General features: G+C 44.3%; 1 protein-coding gene across 1 annotated transcript; it reads left to right on the top strand.

The window, feature by feature from the left end:
• The first annotated feature begins 1,883 nt into the window (after window positions 1–1,883).
• LOC123410988 lies at window positions 1,884–4,024 on the top strand. Its single transcript, XM_045103908.1, has 3 exons — window positions 1,884–1,976; window positions 2,081–2,997; window positions 3,659–4,024. Exons 1-3 carry the CDS (start codon window positions 1,946–1,948, stop codon window positions 3,779–3,781), a joined length of 1,071 nt encoding a protein of 356 aa, XP_044959843.1. The 5' UTR covers window positions 1,884–1,945; the 3' UTR covers window positions 3,782–4,024.
• Window positions 4,025–21,632: the final 17,608 nt, after the last annotated feature.

The raw sequence follows: 21,632 nt of genomic DNA, 5'->3' as shown, positions 1-21,632 counted from the left end.
GAGGGAGATCGAAGGGGGGATCTTGAGGACAAGGGAGAGCTTTTTCGTGCAAAGAAGAACAAAAGAAGAGGAGAAATGGTGGTTGGTGGGCGAGGGGGTTGGGGTGGCAGAATATAAAGCCAAGAAACGCCATAGCCACTCGCGTTTCACCTCAGGCCAGAAACGCCACAATAGACAGGCGTTTTAACGAAGGTCTACAACGCCACAATAGAGTGGCGTTTCCTAATAGGGCTGCAACGCCACGGTCTATGGCGTTTCAAGAAAGGGGTCAAAACGTGAAATTCTTGTGAAACGAGTTCGTTGCGTGATTAACTTACACTCCTCGGGTCAAAACAGTGAAAAAACCCCTATTAGTTCTACTTTCTTGTTACGGTGACAGTGTGTGTCTGCACCATGCTCCGTCAGAAAACAGAGCTTAATTAATGTCAAGGCTGCACAAAGGTTGGCATGTGATTTCTTTCTTTGCGCCCATGTATGATCCTAGTTGTAGCTTCAGATAATCATGATTCAAAAAGGGGATAATAGTCGTACATGTTGTATACATTTAAAAAGTAAGAACCCACTTGATCCCATTTAACCCACTTAAATTTTAGTGGATTGTTGGCTATAACCCACCAAAACATGTTGGAATTAAGTGAGATGTGGTGGGACTCCCGCTATTAGTCCCACTTGGAGCCTGAGGGGGGGGGGGGGAGGAAGACAATGGTAGTATAAGAGTTTTTTTTTTTGAGTGACCATACGAGAGGAATGCAAGATTTGGCAAACATAAAAAAACAAAACAGATTTCTATTAGTTTGAATGCAGCTCATAGAACCTAAAAAATAAAACAAAGCCTATAATCTCATATGGTGCGCTTTGTAGTTCTACTTGTGCCAAAAATATTTGATCGGTAGTTGATTAATGCTAAAGATGAAAAAATTGGGGTCAAACCTATTATATATACAATCCAGTATGTAATTTATAATCAATCTCACAAACAATAACTACCGTCTCTTAGATTATGCAGATCTAGTAATATAGTAATAACTTGTGACAGCCTAGACATGAGTTGTTTTATGATATACCTTTGATCTGGCATGAATCATGTTGTGCAGCCTTGAGTGTCAAATTCGAAGCGTGTGGAAAAGAAAGACTGGACACACCGCATAGACAGGCTGTAGGCAACGGCCAGCGAGGGTCCATAATCGAATTAGATATGATGCGCCACCATGCGATGCGCTGCCATCAGCTGGTGATGCCCTAGCACAACGGCGATGATGGGTTGAGCGGCCGAACCTATATCTGAGTGCGTACATCTCAGGCATCCATCTCACACATCATTTGTGGGCTGCTTGGTGTTTCTCGGTGTTCATCACCGGTGGGTTTGTCCCAACACGAGGGACCGCGTGATCAATTGGCGCATCAAATGGTGCATCCATGTCACTTTTGTACAACTTCTTGTACTCTTGTTTTAATAACACATTGTTACCAAATGGCGCCTAAAAAAGTCGGCCTGCATTGCAACGCCTTGTGCGTAGTATCTACAGTTTTTCTGGCATATTGTTATGCTAGCTCTGCCCATGGCTTCAGCAGGGACGATGAACTTGTGCTGTTGTGCATTGCTATTCTTTGAATTGTGCTGAGTGAATGGTGTAAAATTTATCTGATCTCATAACAGTCTACACGATACACTGGTTGGTGAATAATAGGCACATGCTAAACGCGTTGCCTCTTTTTTTTACCTTCTCCGTCAGTTTAATAATAGAAGTGTCAATCCATGGCCGGCTAATTATAGGAACGTTCTAAACTCTGCCTCTTCCCCCCTCTCCTTCAGTTTAGAATGCACGCAGCTTAGAATTTTAAGTTTCTCCTGTTGTTGGTCGATCATCATGGTCCTTTTTTATGGAGTAACAGGGAGATCATGTCCCCTGGTCCATTATGCATAATGAGTTGATCGCAAGTTGAAATGGACCCTCCTGGACCAACAAAGGATGAAGGTCAGCAACACATATCAGAATGAAGAGCGTTGTTTGTCAACCAAGTTATGCATGGCTACATCGCTTATATATAATTAATGCTTGACATATGCATGTGTTTGCAGGTGTTGGATCTAAGGGCGAAATGGATCTCCCGGTTGCCGATCCTGGACCGGTGAGGGATGAAGGTGAGCTACTCCGGTGCCCTTTTTGCGATTCCGAAGCGGTGTACAAACTAGCGCAGTTCTTGCTCCCTGGTTTGGCTGCGGTCTGTGTCGACGGTACAACCGGTGATCTGTTCAGGAGCCCATCTGATGTTGCCGTTGACCTGAGAAAGGAAATGGTGGACAGCATCACACAGAGAAGTGAAACGTTCATAGCCGAAACTGAGGCGGCGGAACAAAACGGTGAGAATGAAATGTCGGATGACCCTTACGAGATCGTGTCGATCTTCATGGACGATTTCAGTCGCACGAAAAGGAACATCATCGGGCATGTCTCCGGGTGGTTGCTGAGCGACAGCCGCGAGGACAAGATCGATGACTTTGTGCAAGAAATGGAGATGACCCGGTTCTGGCCGTTAGAGAGGAGGGAAGCGATCGCCGAGGTCCTCCTCAGGAACGTGGACATTAAAACAAAGTTCCATTGCCCTGACAAATACGAAAACGAGGCACGTCTTGCTGATCACAAGGCACAGTGTAGCTTCAGGCCTGTCACTTGCCCAAACGAGGGATGCCGGGCAAAGGTCTCCGTTCGTTGCATGCAGGACCATGATGCAGCTTGCCTTTTCAAGATCCTTCAGTGTGAGCAGAACTGCGAGAAACGGCTTCTGAGGCGTGATATGGATAGACATTGTGTCACTGTCTGCCCCATGAGGCCCATGAAGTGCCCTTTCGGCTGTGATTCTTCGTTCCCTGAACATACCCTCGAGGAGCACTGTTCAGAGAGTCTCCAGCAACACCTGCTTAAGGTCCTTCAGGTGATTCACAAGAATGATTTTACAACTGAGGAGCTAAAGGACAGTGCTTTACGGCTGGAGAAGGTTAGGCTTTTGATCTTACAATTTGCAAGCTGCAACATATCTGTTTTTATAGCTGTCTTATGGCATCTCCAACGCGCTGCCGCAAAACAGACTCACTATCCATCCACGGACGGAGACGGGTGCGGGAGTGTTTCATCCAAATGCATGTCAAAATGTCCGCCTTTATTACTTCAAAAATAATACCACCCTTCTGCCAAATACCTAAAATCAACCTTCTGTCAAATGAAATCAACCTTCCGCCAAATAGCTAACATTATACAATGATTTAACGTTCTCCTTCTGCCAAAGAACACATTAATATGGACCCGCAGCCTTCCACCATATAACACGACTATACAATGATATAATCATGTAGTTGCTGTCCTTCTGTCAAATAGCAGCGAACGTGTATGTGGTGGCTTTTGATTTGCTAGGCGGACGTCCAAACTCCCGCAGGTTTGCTTCTGGTTTGCGGAAAATCAGACATGTGGGTGTATGCGACATCGTTTTGAATTTCAAAAATGGTCGCACGGGACGCGTCGATCCCGATGTTTGTAGGCTTTTTGTGGCATGGCTTTGGAGATGCCCTTATTTGTACTTAAATATTGCCATCAGTATATGCATATATTTCACAACAAATGAATAGACTGAACATATGTTATTACTAATATGATCTTTGCAGTGTGAAGATCGTGGTAAACTGTGTAAAGCTCGGGATGCAAGATCTCTTGCTAATATTGTGAAGGATGTTGAAGCAAAGAACTTTCAATGTTGTACTGTGTCTCATGTAACAATTGCCGGTTGACATGGGAGGCGTGCAGATAAAGATCACCATGGAACAGATATGCACATCGAGATCGAGATTACCATCAGTTGCCAAAAAAAGGGTTATACCGTATGGCACTTGTATAAACTATTTATGAAAAATTATCCCTTATATGCACCCTTCTTTTCATGGTAGATCTTTTAAGTAGGGTGATCTTTAAATATTGTATTTGTCCCCAATATTTGTAACATCACATGACAAGTATATTTAGTGGTGGGTGACAGAGTTGATTCTGGTTGATCTTGGGTAGGCACTAGTAGAAAACATGCCTTTGGATCGAAGCATTAGTCCCGGTTGGCTTTTGGACTGGGACTAATACTTCCACTAGTCCTGGTTCATGAGGCTAGTATTTAGTCCCGGTTCATTTTTGACCTCTAGCCGGGACTAAAGGGGTGGTGACAGGCTGGTGTCCGGCTGGGGCCCCTGCGAACACCTTTAGTCCCGGTTTGTAACACAAACCGGTTCATGAGGCTAGTCTTTGGTCCCGGCTGGTTATACAAACCGGGACTAAAGATCTCCCTATATAAGCCCTTCGTCCAGACCGAGCCCGTTTCTCTGTTTTATCCATTCCCCTATCTATTCTTGCTCTTAGCTCGAGCTCATCCTTCATTTTTTTGCCAAGATTTGTCAAGATTTGAGGCATCCCATCTCTCCAAGTGTTCACAAAGGTTAGCAACTTTGTCCTTTCATCTTTCATTGGTAGATTAGCTCGTGCAATGCTCTATAAGTATAGTGATTTGTGGATTTTAGTTTGAGGAGTAATTTTGTGGGAGTTTATTTGATTTATATGCAATTTGAGCTCAAATTTACATCTTATTTGTATATGTGTAGGTGTGATTTACTTAGTGCCTTCCCGTCCCCGTCCTAACCACCATCGATCGCCCGCACCGTCCCGTCGCCGGCAACACCTTAGTGATCCTCTTGTTCTTATCCTTTTTATACAAGAAAAATCTTAGTTGTATGATTTAGATAGTTTTATTACATGTATGATTGTTTGTTATAAATAGTGCCATGGTCTTGATATCCGTCACCGTCGGCCCTCGTCCGGTTTATGATTCAGATGTGGTATATTCTCTTTTATAAGTATTTGTTGCATTTCTCGTTTATGACAATTATGCCCATCAAGTTGACACATATATTTTTATCTAGGAAGTATGTGAATCGGAAATTGCAAACGACCCTCTTGTCGAGAAGTTAAATTTAGTTGAAAAAGAAAACGAGTATTTGAAAGTATGTTGCCGACCTCGTCGATGATTAGAAAGATGGATGCAATACGCTTGAAGATTAGAAAGATTAGAAAATATGCCGTTAATAAAGAGGCTTGGTATTACTATGTTGTTTTATCAATTGTTACCTTAGTTGCGATCTTGATCGCATTTGTTGTTGCATTTTAATGCTTTAGCTAGATACTTTTGTATGTTGTTCTATGAGAATAAGTGTGTGTATGAACTTATATTAATTTGGTCTTTTCGGTCTTGTGTAATGAAGATGAACTGCTACCTCTTGAGTTTGCGTTGGTTTTTCCCTTGAAGAGGAAAGGGTGATGCAGCGAAATAGATAAGTATTTCTCTCAGTTTGTTGAGAACCAATGTATCAATTCAGTAGGAGGAACAAGCAAGGCCCCAAACGTAGTACCTACACAAATAATTAAACTCTTGCACCCCAACACTAAAAAGGGGTTGTCAATCCCTTCAGAGTTATTTGCAAGGATGAGATATGATAGAGATAGATATAATAGATTGCGAAAACAAAAGTAAATAAATTGTAGCAAGATATTTTTGGTATTCTTGGTTTATAGATCTGAAAGTATAATATGGAAAATAGACCCGGGAGCATAGGTTTCACTAGAGGATTCTCTCATAAAGGAAAATAATACGGCGGATGAACAAATTACTGTCGAACAATTGATAGAAAAGCAAATAATTATGAAGATATTCAAGGCAATGATTATGCATATATGCATCACGTTCGTGTCAAGTAGACCGAAACGATTCGGCATCTACTACTATTACTCCACACATCGACCGATTCATGCCTGCATCTAGAGTATTAAGTTCATGAAGAACAGACTAACGCATTAAGTAAGATGACATGATGTAGATGGATAAACTCAAGCAATATGATGAAAACCCCATCTTTTTATCCTCGACGACAACAATAAAATACGTGCCTCGCTACCCCTACTATGTCACTGGGTGAGGACACCGCAAGATTGAACCCAAAACTAAGCACTTCTCCCATTGCAAGAATTATCAATCTAGTTAGTCAAACCAAACCAATAACTCGAAGAGACTTGCTAAGATATGAAATCATGCATATAAGAATTTAGAAGAGATTAAAATAATATTCATAGATAATCTGAACATAAACTCACAATTCATCGGATCTTGACAAACACACCGCAAAAGAGTATTACATCAGATAGATCTCCATGAACATCATGAAGAACATGGTATTGAACATCAAAGAGAAAGAAGAAGATATCTGGCTACTAGCTATGGACCCGTAGGTCTGTGGTGAACTACTCACGCATCATCGGAGGGGCAATGGAGTTGATGTAGATGCACTCTGTGATCAATTCCCTCTCTGGCAAATTACTGAAAAAGGCTCCCAGATTGGATCTCGCGGAAACAGAGGCTCCCGGGGGTGGAAAAATATTTCCGTGGCTCTCTTTAGTGATGGGGAAATATTTGGGAATTTATAGGACGAAGAATAGGGTTAGGAGGCCTACAGGGGACCCAGAAGCCAGGGGGCTCGACCACCCCCCTAGGGCGTGCCCTATAGGCTTGTGGCCTCCCGGCAGGTGCCCTGCCCCCTACTCCAAGTCTTCTGGGTTTCTTCTGGTCCAAGAAAAATCATTCCAAAGATTTTATTCCGTTTGGACTTCGTTTAATATTCCTTATCTGCAATACTCAAAAACATTGGAAAAACAGAAACTGGCACTAGGCTCTAGATTAATAGGTTATTCCCAAAAATAATATAAAACAACATATTAATGCATATAAAACATCCAAAACAGATAATATAATAGCATGGAACAATAAAAAATTATAGATACATTGGAGACGTATCAAGCATCCCCAAGCTTAATTCCTGCTCGTCCTTGAGTAGGTAAATGATAAAAACATAATTTTTAATGTGGAATGATACCTAACATATTTATCCATGTAATATTATTTATTGTGGCATGAATATTCAGATCCATAAGATTCAAAACAAAAGTCTAATATTGACATAAAAACAATAATACTTCAAGCATACTGCTACCTCTTGAGCTTGCGTTGGTTTTTCCCTTAAAGTGGAAAGGGTGATGCAGCACAGTAGTAGTAAGTATTTCCCTCGGTTTGAGAACCAAGGTATCAATCCAGTAGGAGTATCAAGAAAAGTCACCAATGTACCTGCGCAAAAACAAACAAACTTGCACCCAACACTATAAAGGGGTTGTCAATCCCTTCACGATTAATTGCAAGGTGAGATCTGAAGGTGGAAAGTGCAACAAAGTAAAAGTGTAGAGCTGAAAATATGATGTGAAGTAGACCCGGGGGCCATAGTGTTCACTAGAGGCTTCTCTCATGATAGCAAGTATTACGGTGGGTGAACGAATTACTGTCGAGCAATTGATAGAATCACACAAAGTCATGATGATATCTAAGGCAATGATCATACATATAGGCATCACGTCCGAGACAAGTAGACCGATATTGTCTGCATCTACTACTATTACTCCACACATCGACCGCTATCCAGCATGCATCTAGTGTATTGAGTTCATAACAAACAGAGTAACGGCTTAAGCAAGATGACATGATGTAGAGGGATAAATTCATGCAATAGATATAAACCCCTTCTTTTTACCCTTGATGGCAACAACACGATGCGTGCCTCGCTACCCCTTCTGTCACTGGGTGAGGACACCAGATGGTATGAACCCAAAACCAAGCACTTCTCTCATTGCAAGAATTATAGATCAAGTTGGCCAAACGAAACCCACAACTCGAAGAGAATTACAAGGATACGAAATCATGCATATAAGAGATCAGAGGAGACTCAAATAATATTCATAGATAATCTGATCGTAAATCCACAATTCATCGGATCTCGACAAACACACCGCAAAAGAAGATTACATCGGATAGATCTCCATGAAGATCATGGAGAACTTTGTATTGAAGATCCAAGAGAGAGAAGAAGCCATCTAGCTACTAGCTATGGACCCGAAGGTCTGTGGTGAACTACTCACGCATCATCGGAGAGGCAATGGTGTTGATGAAGAAGCCCTCCGTGTCTGAATCCCCCCTCGGCAGGGCACCAGAACGTGCCCCAAATGGGATCTTGCGGAGACAGAAGCTTGCGGCGGCGAAAAAGTATTTCCGTGGCTCTCTCTGGCAGTTTCAGATTTTTTGAGAATTTATAGGCGGAAGAAGTAGGGCAAAGGAGCCACGGGAGGCCCACAATGTGACAGCCCGATGCCGACGTTCCACAAGTTTCTCTTTCCTTTCCGTTTTCGTCGTGTGTCTGTTTTATTTTTTCGCATCATCATCGCATCATTCGCATCATCTGCATTGCATCGGCATCTCCGTTGCCGCCAGTTTCAAACGTTGCATCCGTTGTTAGTTGCCGGTTAACGTCGTTGTTCGTTCCGAGCCTGACCGCATACGCACGCGCCCGCGGCACCGTCGTAACTCTGTTTTTAAGGCGTGTATAAAACTTTCTCCGATTGAGCTAGAATTTGTCGTGTGGTATTATTTATATATAGCTAGGCCGCCTGTCGAGTTTCGTCGTGATCGGAGACCGTCTGGTACCCGAACGGTCGACTGTAGCGGCACCGTATTCGGTCTACTGTCGGACGTTAGTCGGTGTTTTTAAAAAATTCGTGTCGCGCCGCCCGTTCTCCCTCTCGTCTCGGGATATCCACTCTACACGGCCACGTAACCGTTCCCGCGTTCGGAATCGTCCGAATCCGACCCCGCGGTTGGATCCGGAACGCGATTCCGGTTAACCGAGCCCCTCTTTTCTCTATAAATACCCCTCCACCATAATTTTTTAGACAACCCCTCTTCCCTGCCTTGAAAACCGTGCCAACCCCGAAACCCTAATCCTCTCGCAGCCTCCTCCCACCTCCTCCTCGCGCCGCCGGGCCCGCGAGCCCACGGCTGGCCCGCCGGGCCCGAATCCGCCGCCAGCCGCCGCCTCCCGAGCTGCCCGTGCGACTCCCCGCCCCGGCGCTCGCTTCTCCCGCGCCTCTAGCGAGCAGCTCCCGCACGAGCCGGCTCATCCTCCCACGTCGGCCGGCCACCGGTGCTCCGGCAAGCCGCCATCGCGCTGACCCCGCCGGCGTCCAACCGGTGCCCCGCGTTCTCCTCTCCCTTCTCCTCCTACCTCCTCTCCCTCACCACTTCTCTTCCTCTCTCTCTACAGCGAACGAGCCCCTGCCTAATCTCCGTCGACGCCGCCCAGATCCGGCCGGTTCCGGCGAGATCCGGCCCGGGGAGGTGCGTTCCCATCTCCAGCCGGCCCCGCCCTTGTCCGCTCGCCGGAGCTCCCTCGAGCAGCGCTGCACCGCCGCCGCTGCTCGCTTCGCTCGGGAGAAAGCCCAGGCTGCTCGCCTGGGCGTTGACCTGCCGAGCAGGCCGGCCCGCGTTCCTGCCAGGCCCATGAGCGAACCGAGGCCCAGCTCTTGTTCAGGCCGAGCCGGCCCGTGTGGCCCTCAGCTGAGCACCCCCTTGCCCCTCTATTGTGCGCCTCAGGCGGTAGTTAATTACCCAGCGCCACCCCTGTGTAGGCCCGTTTGACGTAGATTCGGCCCATAGATTTCTTTTAGGTTTTGCCTGAGAATTAGGTTTTTTTTCCAAAAAAATAGGTATTTTGAAACCCCCGTAACTTTTATTCCGTAAGTCGGATCGAGGTGATCTATATATGGATTTGGTGTAGGAATTCATGTAGAATACGATTATCAAACTTGCATAATTATTTGAGCTAGTTGAACGTGCCAAACGCCTAGTTTTGCGTGCTGTTTCAATAGGACACGCCCCGTATTTAATTTTCGTGCAAGTCCGGGTTGCTCGTATGCCGTTTTAGAAATGCCCATGTTTTAGGGACTAATTTGCCATGTATTTTAGAGTGGTCACGCGTATTTTTGCATGTAGGGATTTGCCGCTAGATTATTTCCCGTGCTTAGGACAATGTCTCACATTTACGTGTGGTATTCCTTTTTTTGTTGCGCAACCCCACATATTTTATACGCTTTCGGGGTAGAAAAATCCTTCTGTGCAATTAGTTTTAGCATTTGAGTAAGTTAGTTCACGAGATATTTTGCTATGTTGCCCTTTTGTTTAATTCGTAGAATTTATTCCGTGCGTCGTTTGACGGAGTGGTCAACTAGAGAGTTGATCTTGGGTGTTTAGACTAGCCCCTGGTATTTTTATTTGCAATAGAAATGCATGTTTAGTTGTGGTTTGGTTGCCCTCAAGTTGCTAGAAATAGTGCTGATTTGGAGGTGCTGAAATATTTCAAAGTCTGGAATCTGTTATATTTTGTTGTTGTCTTGTCTTGCTTCTATCTTTTGATCTGTAGCTCTATTGAGGTTGGTCCAATGGAGTTAGTTGTACCCCTTGTGTTTCTCTAGCATGCTGTAAATTTTCATGCCATTTGGAGTCCTGTAGCTATAGGTTTTACTGCTGTCAATATTGCTTCAGATCGAAAACTGCACTTTCATGAGGTGTAATTTTCACTAAGTCTGAAATAGTGAGTGAGATGCCTTTTTGTGACTTCTTTCTCTAGTGATCCATGATGCCATGCTAGTTGTTGTTATTGGTTTGTAGTAGTTCTTCTTGCCCTCTTTCGTGCCATGCCTTGCTTGAGTTTATCGGAGTTGTGTAGCTCGTAGTTGTGGGGCGTAGAAAGTGCTATGTGGCTGATTTTGGCAGATTGTAGTCATTTCTTGTTTTGCTCGTAGTTTTTGAACCGTACCTCCGATTTGATCGTGTCCTATATGAAACTTGCTTAGAATCTCGTGTAGTTTAATTTTTCTCTTGCTGGTTGCATGTGTTGAAGTGCTCGTGACCGTCGTTGCACACATATTGCATTCATGCCATCATATCTTGCGGTGCTTGTATCTTTTGATCTGTAGCTCCGTTGGAGATGTTCTTTATGTGTAGATTGATTGCCATGACGCGTAGAATCACGTGAACCTATTTGTTTTGCTGTTTAACAACTAATTAAATGTGTTAGTTCAGATCTGGGCAGAATTGTAAATTAACACGTGAGGTCATTTCGTAGATGCTATATGACGTTTCCGATCTCATTTAAAATGCCTAGATAGGTAGTTTAATTACGCTTTACCTCTTGCCATGTTTAACAACATTTAATATTGCCGCGTACCTAATCGGGATAGAACTAAATAAATAAACGTGGAGTTTCGTCAATATGCAACACGTTGCATATTGAACTTCACTTAATGTGTAGTGTTTGATTGTGTGAATTGTCAAGCCGTGACTTGCATGTTTTCAGCTGCTCATGCATCATATATGTTGTGCATCGTGTGGTGAATATCGTGTGTTGATTTGTGTTTTCGGTTTGCTTCGTCTCGTTAGAGTTCCGCAGCGTGTCGGATTGTGAGGACCCGTTCGACTACGTCGGTTCGTCTGCTTCACGGAGGCATTCTTCTTCCAAGCGGGATCTCAGGCAAGATGACCATTTCCCCAGATACCATTACTATCATTGCCATTCTAGTTATTTCGATGCTATCGATTATGTCTCGTTGCCTACCACATGTTAAACATCAGCCTCTCAACAATGCCATGATAACCTTCAACCTGTTCGACCTAGCAAACCACTGATTGGCTATGTTACTGCTTGCTTAACCCTGTTGATAGCGTTGCTAGTTGCAGGTGCAGATGCTTCCATGTGAAAGCATGGGTTCCTTGTTATATCACCATATTTAAATGCTATTTAATTTAATGCACCTATATACTTGGTAAAGGTGGAAGGCTCGGCCCTTTTCTAGCCTGGTGTTTTGTTCCACCTTTGCCCCCTTAGTTTCCGGCTACCGGTGTTATGTTCCATAATTGAGCGCTCCTAACACGATCGGGGTTGTTATGGGGACCCCCTTGATAATTCGTTTTAGATTAAAGCTGGTCTGGCAAGGCCCAACATTGGTACTACATTTGCCTAATCACCTAATAAAATTGCATAGGGACCCGCCGGCACCCGCGGACTATTTAATCAACCCCCGGGCCAGTGCTCCTCATGAGTGTTGGTCCAAAACAGGGCAGCTTATTAACGCTACCCGGGGCAACTCGGCGTTTGGCGTGGTAACCATCGCTCATCCGTCGTGTCCTGAGAACGAGGTACGCGACTCCTATCGGGATCGTCGACACGTCGGGCGTCCTTGCTGGATTAGTTTTACCTTTGACGAGATATCTTGTGCATCGGGATTCCGGTGATGCTTTGGGTAATCTCATAGTTGAGGTTTTCCACTAGGGAATCCGACGAGATCGCGAGCTTCGTGATTGAGGATTTCTATGCGGCTTGTGGTAATTTGTTATGGACTAGTTGGAGCACCCCTGCAGGGTTAAATCTTTCGGAAAGCCGTGCCCGCGGTTATGTGGCAACGTGGAAACTTTGTTTAACACTGGTTCTAGATAACTTGAAGTTAACTTAATTAAAACTTGCCAACTGTGTGCGTAATCGTGACTGTCTCTTTCGTGAGTGCCTTCTCCGATCGAGGACACGGTGGGGTTATGTCTGACGTAGGTAGGTGTTCAGGATCATTCATTTGATCATCTGTAGTTCACGTCCGCTATGCGTAGATCTTCCCCCTCTTAATTCTGGTACTCGTAAGTTAGCCACCAAACATATGCTTAGCCGTTGCTGCAACCTCACCACTTAACCATACTTCACCCACTAAGCTTTGCTAGTCTTGATACCTTTGGAAATGAGATTGCTGAGTCCCCTGTGGCTCACAGATTACTACAACACCAGTTGCAGGTACAGGTAAAGGTTACTTGACGCGAGCGCGTTGATTGTACATTTGGAGTTGCTTCTTCTTCTTCTTCATTGATCTAGGATGGGTTCCAGGCCGGTAGCCTGGGATAGCAAGGATGGACGTCGTTCTTCTTTTGTTGTTTGTTTTCGTCCGTAGTCGGACCCTGCTCTTACTCTTGATGCTTATGTAATGTACTGAAGTGACTCTGATGTAGCTTGTGGCGAGTGTAAGCCAACTCTGTTATATACCTCTTCTTTTCAGTACATGTACTTGTAACGATATCCATTCTTGCGACATGACGGGATGCGCTTCTATCCCTGACGAGGCCTTCGTGCCAAATTGAGGATAGGGTCGCATCTTGGGCGTGACAAGTTGGTATCAGAGCCAGGTTCCGACCTAGGAGCCCCCTTGATTGATCGAACTTGGTCGAGTCGAGTCTAGTGAAAAAAATACTTTGAGTCTAGTTATATATCGGAGAGTGGGATTCTTTTTTCTCCTCTTCTATGCTCTGGTGAGGAATCTTGACGTAATGTTTTAATTCTACTCCTCTTCTCACTCAAAAAATTTGTAGGATCACGCGGATATTTTTGAGATCTATATGATGCCGATGTGACGGAGTTCTGTCTTGGTGCCTCCTATCTACTCTAAGTCTCAGGGGAGTTGAGCTCCAGGGGATTCTTGAGCACATCGTTATCATTCATATTTCTTAGTATCTCAGTACGAAGGATGTTCGTAATTGCTTCAATACTAGTAGTGGCGAGATAACCCCGATGTCCCCAGTACTGGTGCAGATTGTTCGGGAGTACTGCCATACTTTGTATCGTTGTGATCACGAGGGTCTGTTGTGGACAAAGGTCCGAGATTCTGGTTGTGTGTTGACGGATGTGATACAGGTGCGGGTTAGTATAGGAGTTGTGTGATATTACTCCTTGTATCCGTGTACCAGATTGCATGACCAGATATTTCGGGAATTCATAGGTGGGAATTCAAGTAGTTGCTTATAGGACAATCTTCCAACAAACGCATGATGTTAGGTTGGGGTTCGACATATAGTGGATTCCTGTCCACGAAAATATCGGACGAAATCTTTCTCATGAGTTTCTTCTGGCTAATTGTAAGCCGCATCCTTTGTTTTGTTGAATATGGTAATTCGAGTCGCTTCGATGTCAAGTGGTGATTCCAGATCTTTTCTAAGAGGTGTTCTCATAGTTTTTATGTGAATGCTAATTCTTTTGCTCAATCAGTTGTCTTATCAATTCTTGTCAACCGGAGTCGTCGTATCAATTCCATTTTACCGGTGTGCTTCTCTGCAACTGAATTCAATCTTCTCCAGTTGTTGCAGATCATTCTCTCATTTTATTCCAGAGTTCATCTCATCTGTCCCATGTTGTCTTTGTTTTTCCCGCCCTCCCGCCCTTTTTCTTCAGTGATTGGATTTCATCCAACTGCATTTCATTTCAGTGATGCTTCCGCTATCTCTTCTTTCTTTCGTAACCGGTGATTCATCGTGAAGATTCTCAGGAGATTCGTGTCATATTTGTTCGTTCTTGTCATCTTTTCCGGTGAATTTAATTTAATTATCCGTGTTCATTGTATCCTATTCATCCTTATAATTTTTCCCATGTGGGAAATTCTCATCAGTCTTCTTATTGTCATTTCTCTCTATTCCATCCGGAGTGCTGAAGTTTTCTCAAAGGTTCTTATTTCCAATCCTTTTAATTATTTTGAGGTGCTATCCTCATCTAGTTTTCTTCATACCGGTGCAATATCTTCCGTTCTAGTAATCCTTTCAACGGTGGTTTCTTCGAGTGGCCCCATAACCCACAGGTTCTTTCCCAGGATCTTATCTGGCTCTTGTTATTTTCCGGAGATCTCTAAATCTTTTCAACTATGAAGTAAGTATGAATTTCATCGGTCATATTCTTTCTCCAAGTTCAATTTGAATTTATTTTCGTCTTTGGATCAACCTTTCATTCCTCATTATTCCAGGGTGTCTCAGTTAATTCTTGGTGTTGTTTCTCGTCATCATTCTCAATCTTGCTCCATCTTGTGAAGATTGTCATCTCAGCTTCATGTTTTCCTCTCAATTGTTTCTATCGTGAGTAATCCCTTTCGTTCTATCCGGTGCATTTCAGAGTTGTTTTTATTTCTCGTTCCTCCGAAGGCCATCATTTTAGAAGATTCTTCGTTCTCAGCTTTCAGCTTTCGTCTAATTCTTCTCAATTGTTGTCTCTTCGTTCGTCTCTCAATTATTCCGATGCCTTGTTCTAGTTTTTTCTCTCAGGTGGCTCATGATCTCTTCATTCTCGTGTATCTCCATCCAGTCATGGTTGCCTCGTTCATTTCAATTCTCACCGGTGTTTCTTGCAACATTTCTTCTAGTTTGTGCTCATATATCTCTCCTAAATCATTTCTAGAAGAATAAGTGGTATGCTAAATCCGTTGATTGTCATCAGTTTAACTTGATGAAGGATAAGCTTAACATAATTCTTATTCTTGTTCGTAGTTTTTTGAATTCTTCTTCCGGAGTGGCTCATGATGTCAATTCTTTTCTCAAGTGTTCTTATCTTTTCTTTCCGGAGTTCCAAGTTTTGTCAAGTATCTCTTTGTGAAGCTTCATCTAAATCTTGACAAGGTCATAATCTTATTCTTTTCTACCTTGTTATGTTTGCATCATTCATTTGTATACGGAGGTCCTTCATGGTGGTTAGTCATGATATCAACTCATTCTCAAGTGTTCTTCAAGATTCTTGTTGGAGTACCTCAAGTATTCTTTCTCTTGCATTTCCAAGTGCATTTGTTCTTCCTTTATCCTTTGTGGTGGTTTTATAACATTCTTGTTAGTGTAGGAGCCTCGAAGAGATTTCCTTTCAAGAATGATACAAATAAATCCATCAATTCTATGATCATGAGATATTTTCAACTCATGATTTCTTCGTTGAGCTATCTTGGTTTGGATTTCACCTAAAGCTTTTCCTATGGATTGTTGCTATTATGGTGCTTGCCATTAATCCAAGTTCTCATTGTATCCTCTTGGTGTAAGAATTGTTCATATCTTGTTTCTCCAAATCTATCCTTGTTTCTTTTAGTGGTTGGTTGTCACCTCTTATATGTTGAGATGATCTTCATAAGCCCACTACTGTCTTGTTCTTTTCGTTGTAGGTTTTCCAACTACTCCGTCTATTCTTCTAGCCGGAGGCTCTTTAATTCTATTGTGATGATAGTTGGCATTCTTTCTTCATTCTCTTCTTCCGCTTGAGCTAGCTCCTATTCTATCTGTTCCGGAGGCATTGTGATGTTGCTCTTTTCGGTCTATTATGTTGTTCTATCAAGATCATGGTGTTCCCTTGCTCTATTTAGTTGTTCGTTGTGTATATCATCTAATTCTCTCTTCTTATCGAATTTTTTGTCCCATTTTCCTACCGAACTGCTGCCGAATTTTCCGTGAATTTCTTGCTTCTTTCTCATATCATTCCTCATCTCTTTGCAACCTTCAAGGTTCATTGTTTTCACTCGTTTGTCAAAGAAGCGAGTAGTTTTTACCTCTTGTTCTTTCTCATCCTCCCGCCCTTTCATTCTTGGATCTCGGGGCGAGATCCTCTTGTAGTGTAGGAGAGTTGTGACAGCCCGATGCCGACGTTCCACAAGATTCCCTTTCCTTTCCGTTTTCGTCGTGTGACTGTTTTATTTTTTCGCATCATCATCGCATCATTCGCATCATCTGCATTGCATCGGCATCTCCGTTGCTGCCAGTTTTCAAACGTTGCATCCATTGTTAGTTGCCGGTTAAAGTCATTGTTCGTTCCGAGCCTGACCGCACACCACGCGCCCGCGGCACCGTCGTAACTCTGTTTTGAAGGCGTGTATAAAACTTTCTCCGATTGAGCTGGAATTTGTCGTGCGGTATTATTTATATATAGCTAGGCCGCCTGTCGAGTTTCGTCGCGATCGGGGACCGTCTGGTACTCGAACGGTCGACCGTAGCGGCACCGTATTCGGTCTACCGTCGGACATTAGTCGGTGTTTTAAAAAAATCCGTGCCGCGCCGCCCGTGCTCCCTCTCGTCTCCGGATATCCACTCTACACGGCCACGTAACCGTTCCCGCGTTCGGAATCGTCCGAATCCGACCCCGCGGTTGGATCCGGAACGCGATTCCGGTTAACCGAGCCCCTCTTTTCTCTATAAATACCCCTCCACCATAATTTTGTAGACAACCCCTCTTCCCTGCCTTGAAAACCGTGCCAACTCCGAAACCCTAATCCTCCCGCAGCCTCTTCCCACCTCCTCCTCGCGCCGTCGGGCCCGCGAGCCCACGGCTGGCCCGCCGGGCCCGAATCCGTCGCCAGCCGCCGCCTCCCGAGCCGCCCGTGCGTCTCCCTGCCCCGGCGCTCGCTTCTCCCATGCCTCTAGCCAGCAGCTCCCGCACGAGCCGGCTCATCCTCCCACGTCGGCCGGCCACCGGTGCTCCGGCAAGCCGCCATCGCGCTGACCCCGTCGCCGTCCAACCGGTGCCCCGCGTTCTCCTCTCCCTTCTCCTCCTACCTCCTCTCCCTCACCACTTCTCTTCCCCTCTCTCTGCAGCGAACGAGCCCCTGCCTAATCTCCGTCGACGCCGCCCAGATCCGGCCGGTTCCGGCCCGGGGAGGTGCATTTGTTGGGGAACGTCGCATGGGAAACAAAAAAATTCCTACGCGCACGAAGACCTATCATGGTGATGTCCATCTACGAGAGGGGATTTCCGATCTACGTACCCTTGTGGATCGCACAGCAGAAGCGTTAAGAAACGCGGTTGATGTAGTGGAACGTCCTCACGTCCCTCGATCCGCCCTGCGAACCGTCCCGCGATCCGTCCCACGATCCGCTCCGATCTAGTGCCGAACGGACGACACCTCCGCGTTCAGCACACGTACAGCTCGACGATGATCCCGGCCTTCTTGATCCAGCAAGAGAGACAGAGAGATAGATGAGTTCTCCGGCAGCGTGACGGCGCTCCGGAGGTTGGTGGTGATCTAATCTCAGCAGGGCTCCGCCCGAGCTCCGCAGAAACACGATCTAGAGGAAAAACCGTGGAGGTATGTGGTCGGGCTGCCGTGGCAAAAGTTGTCTCAAATCAGCCCTAATACCTCAGTATATATAAGAGGGAGGGGAGGAGGCAGCCTCAAACCCTCAAGGTTTGGCCGAAATTTGAGGTGCAGGAGTCCTACTCCAATCCTACTTGGAGTAGGATTCCACCTTCCCACTTGGAAACTCTTTCCACCTTGTGTTTTTCCCTTCTCAAACCTTATGGGCCTTAGTGGGAACTTATTCCAGCCCACTAGGGGCTGGTTTATCTCTTCCCAAAGCCCATGAGACCCCTTGGGGCGTGACACCCCTCTCGATGGTCCCCGTCACCCCTCCCGGCACTCCCGGTACACTACCGATGAGCCCGAAACTTTTCCGGTAATGCCCGGAAACTTTCCGGTAACCAAATGAGGTCATCCTATATATCAAGCTTCGTCTCCGGACCATTCCGGAAACCCTCGTGACGTTCGTGATCCCATCCGGGACTCCGAACAACATTCGGTAACCAACCATATAACTCAAATACGCATAAAACATCATCGAACCTTAAGTGTGCAGACCCTGCGGGTTCGAGAACTATGTAGACATGACCCGAGGGACTCCTCGGTCAATATCCAATAGCGGGACCTGGATGCCCATATTGGATCCTACATATTCTACGAAGATCTTATCGTTTGAACCTCAGTGCCAAGGATTCGTATAATCCCGTATCTCATTCCCTTTGTCCTTCGGTATGTTACTTGCCCGAGATTCGATCGTCAGTATCCGCATACCTATTTCAATCTCGTTTACCAGCAAGTCTCTTTACTCGTTCCGTAATACAAGATCCCGCAACTTACACTAAGTCACATTGCTTGCAAGTCTTGTGTGTGATGTTGTATTACCGAGTGGGCCCCGAGATACTTCTCCGTCACACGGAGTGACAAATCCCAGTCTCGATCCATACTAACTCAGCTAACACCTTCTGAGATACCTGTAGAGTATCTTTATAGTCACCCAGTTACGTTGCGACGTTTGATACACACAAAGCATTCCTCCGGTGTCAGTGAGTTATATGATCTCATGGTTATAGGAACAAATACTTGACACGCAGAAAACAGTAGCAACAAAATGACACGATCAACATGCTACGTCTATTAGTTTGGGTCTAGTCCATCACATGATTGTCCTAATGATGTGATCCCGTTATCAAGTAACAACACTTGCCTATGGCCAGGAAACCTTGGCCATCTTTGATCAACGAGCTAGTCAACTAGAGGCTTACTAGGGACAGTGTTTTGTCTATGTATCCACACAAGTAGTGTGTTTCCAATCAATACAATTATAGCATGGATAATAAACGATTATCATGAACAAAGAAATATAATAATAACTAATTTATTATTGCCTCTAGGGCATATTTCCAACAGTCTCCCACTTGCACTAGAGTCAATAATCTAGTTCACATCACCATGTGATTCCAACGAATCCAACACCCATATAGTTATGGGGTGTGATCACGTCTTGCTTGTGAAAGAGGTTTTAGTCAACGGTTCTGGAACTTTTAGATCCATGCGATCTTTACAAATCTTTATGTCATCTTATAGATGCTGCTACTACGTGCTATTCGGAAATGCTCCAAATATCTACTCTACTATACGAATCCGTTTCACTACTCATAGTTATTCGGATTAGTGTCAAAGCTTGCATCGACGTAACCCTTTACGACGAACTCTTTAACCACCTCCATAATCGAGAAAAATTCCTTAGTCTATTTAGTTACCAAGGATAACTTTGACCGCTGATCAGTGATTCAATCCTGGATCACTCTGTGTACCTCTTAACAGACTTGCTGCAATGCACACATCAGGTGCGGTACTCAGCATGGCATACTTTAGAGTCTACGGCTAAGGCATAGAAGACGACCTTCGTCTATTCACTTTATTCTGCGGTGGTCGGGTTTTGAGTCTTACTCAAATTCACACCTTACAACGCAACCAAGAACTCCTTCTTTGCTGATCCATTTTGAACACCTTCAAAAACTTGTCAAGGCATGCATCTTGTTGAAACTTCTATCAAGCGCTTTCGATCTATCTCCATAGATCTTTGATGCTCAACGTTCAAGTAGCGCAATCCAGGTATTCCTTTGAAAACTCATTTCAAAACAACCTTGTATGCTTTACAGAAATTCTACATTACTTCTGATCCACAATATGTCAACCACATATACTTATCAGAAATTCTATAGTGCTCCCACTCACTTCTTTGGAAATACAAGTTTCTCATAAACCTTGTACAAACCCAAAATCTTTGATCATCTCATCAAAGTGTACATTCCAACTCCGAGATGCTTGCACCAGTCCATTGAAGGACCCCTGGAGCTTGCATACTTGCTAGTATCTTTAGGATCGACAAAACCTCCTGGTTGTATCACATACAATGTTTGCTCAAGGAAACCGTCGAGGAAACAATGTTTTGACATCCTATGTGCAATATTTCATAAATAATGCATCAACTACTAACATAATTCTAACAGACTTTTAGCATCGCTACGAGTGAGAAAGTCTCATCATAGTCAACTGTTTGATCTTGTCAGAAACATCTTTGCGACAAGTCGAGCTTTTCTTAACAGTGACTTATCACCATCATCGTTTGTCTTCCTTTTAAAGATCCATCTTTACTCAATAGTCCTACGACCATCAAGTAGTTCTTCCAAAGTCTACACTTTGTTTTCATACATGGATCCTCTCCGGATTTCATGGCCTCCAGCCATTTGTCGAAATCCGGGCCCACCATTGCTTTCTTCATAACTCGTAGGTTCACTGTTGCTCAACAACATGAATTCCAAGACAGGGTTACCGTACCACTCTGCAGTTGTGCGTGACCCTGTCAACCTACGAGGCTTGTAGTAACTTGATCCGATGCTCAATGATCACCATCATCAGCTTCCACTTCAATTGGTGTAGGCGCCACAGGAACAACTTCCTGCGCCCTGCTACACACTGGTTGAAGTGATGGTTCAATAACCTCATCAAGTTCTACCACCCTCCCACTCAATTCTTTCGAGAGAAACCTTTCCTCGGGAAAGGATCCGTTTCTAGAAACAAACACTTTGCTTTCGGATCTGAGATAGGAGATGTACCCAACTGTTTTGGATATCCTATGAAGATGCATTTATCCGCTTTGGGTTCGAGCTTATCAGACTGAAACTTTTTCACATAAGTGTCAAAGCCCCAAACTTTCAAGAAACGACAGTTTAGATTTCGCTAAACCTCAGTCTATACTGTGTCATCTCAACGGAAATACGCGGTGCCCTATTTAAAGTGAATGCGGTTGTCTCTAATGCATAACCCATAAACGATAGTGGTAATTCGATAAGAGACATCATAGCATGCACCATACCAAATAGTGCGTGGCTATGACGTTCACACACATCATCACACTATGATGTTTTAGGTGGCATGAACCGCGAAACAATTTCCACAGTGTCTTAACTGCGTACCAAAACTCGTAACTCAGATATTCATTTCTATGATCATATCGTAGACAGTTTATCCTCTTGTTACGACGAACTTCACTCCGAAACATAATTGAACTTTTCAATATTTCAGATTTGTGATTCATTAAGCAAATACTCTAGTATCTACTCAAATCGTCATTGAAGTAAGAACATAATGATATCCACTGCGTGCCTCAGCACCCATTGGAGTGCATACATCAAAATGTATCACTTCCAACAAGTTACTATCTTATTTCATCTCAATGAAAACAAGGCATTGCTCATGTGGTATGATTTGCATGTC

The sequence above is a fragment of the Hordeum vulgare genome, chromosome 7H, assembly GCF_904849725.1.
Source record: "Hordeum vulgare subsp. vulgare chromosome 7H, MorexV3_pseudomolecules_assembly, whole genome shotgun sequence".
NCBI classification, from domain to species: Eukaryota; Viridiplantae; Streptophyta; class Magnoliopsida; order Poales; family Poaceae; genus Hordeum; species Hordeum vulgare.
The sequence above is the reverse complement of the archived record's forward strand: the minus strand, read 5'-3'. Positions and strand labels throughout refer to the sequence as shown.

Excerpts from the sequence above, each read along its gene's own strand:
- LOC123410988 (XM_045103908.1), top strand. The coding sequence starts at position 1,946 with ATGGACCCTCCTGGACCAACAAAGGATGAAG. Across the intron at positions 1,977-2,080 it reads TGGACCAACAAAGGATGAAG|GTGTTGGATCTAAGGGCGAA; the intron begins GTCAGCAACACA and ends ATGTGTTTGCAG. Across the intron at positions 2,998-3,658 it reads GTGCTTTACGGCTGGAGAAG|TGTGAAGATCGTGGTAAACT; the intron begins GTTAGGCTTTTG and ends TGATCTTTGCAG.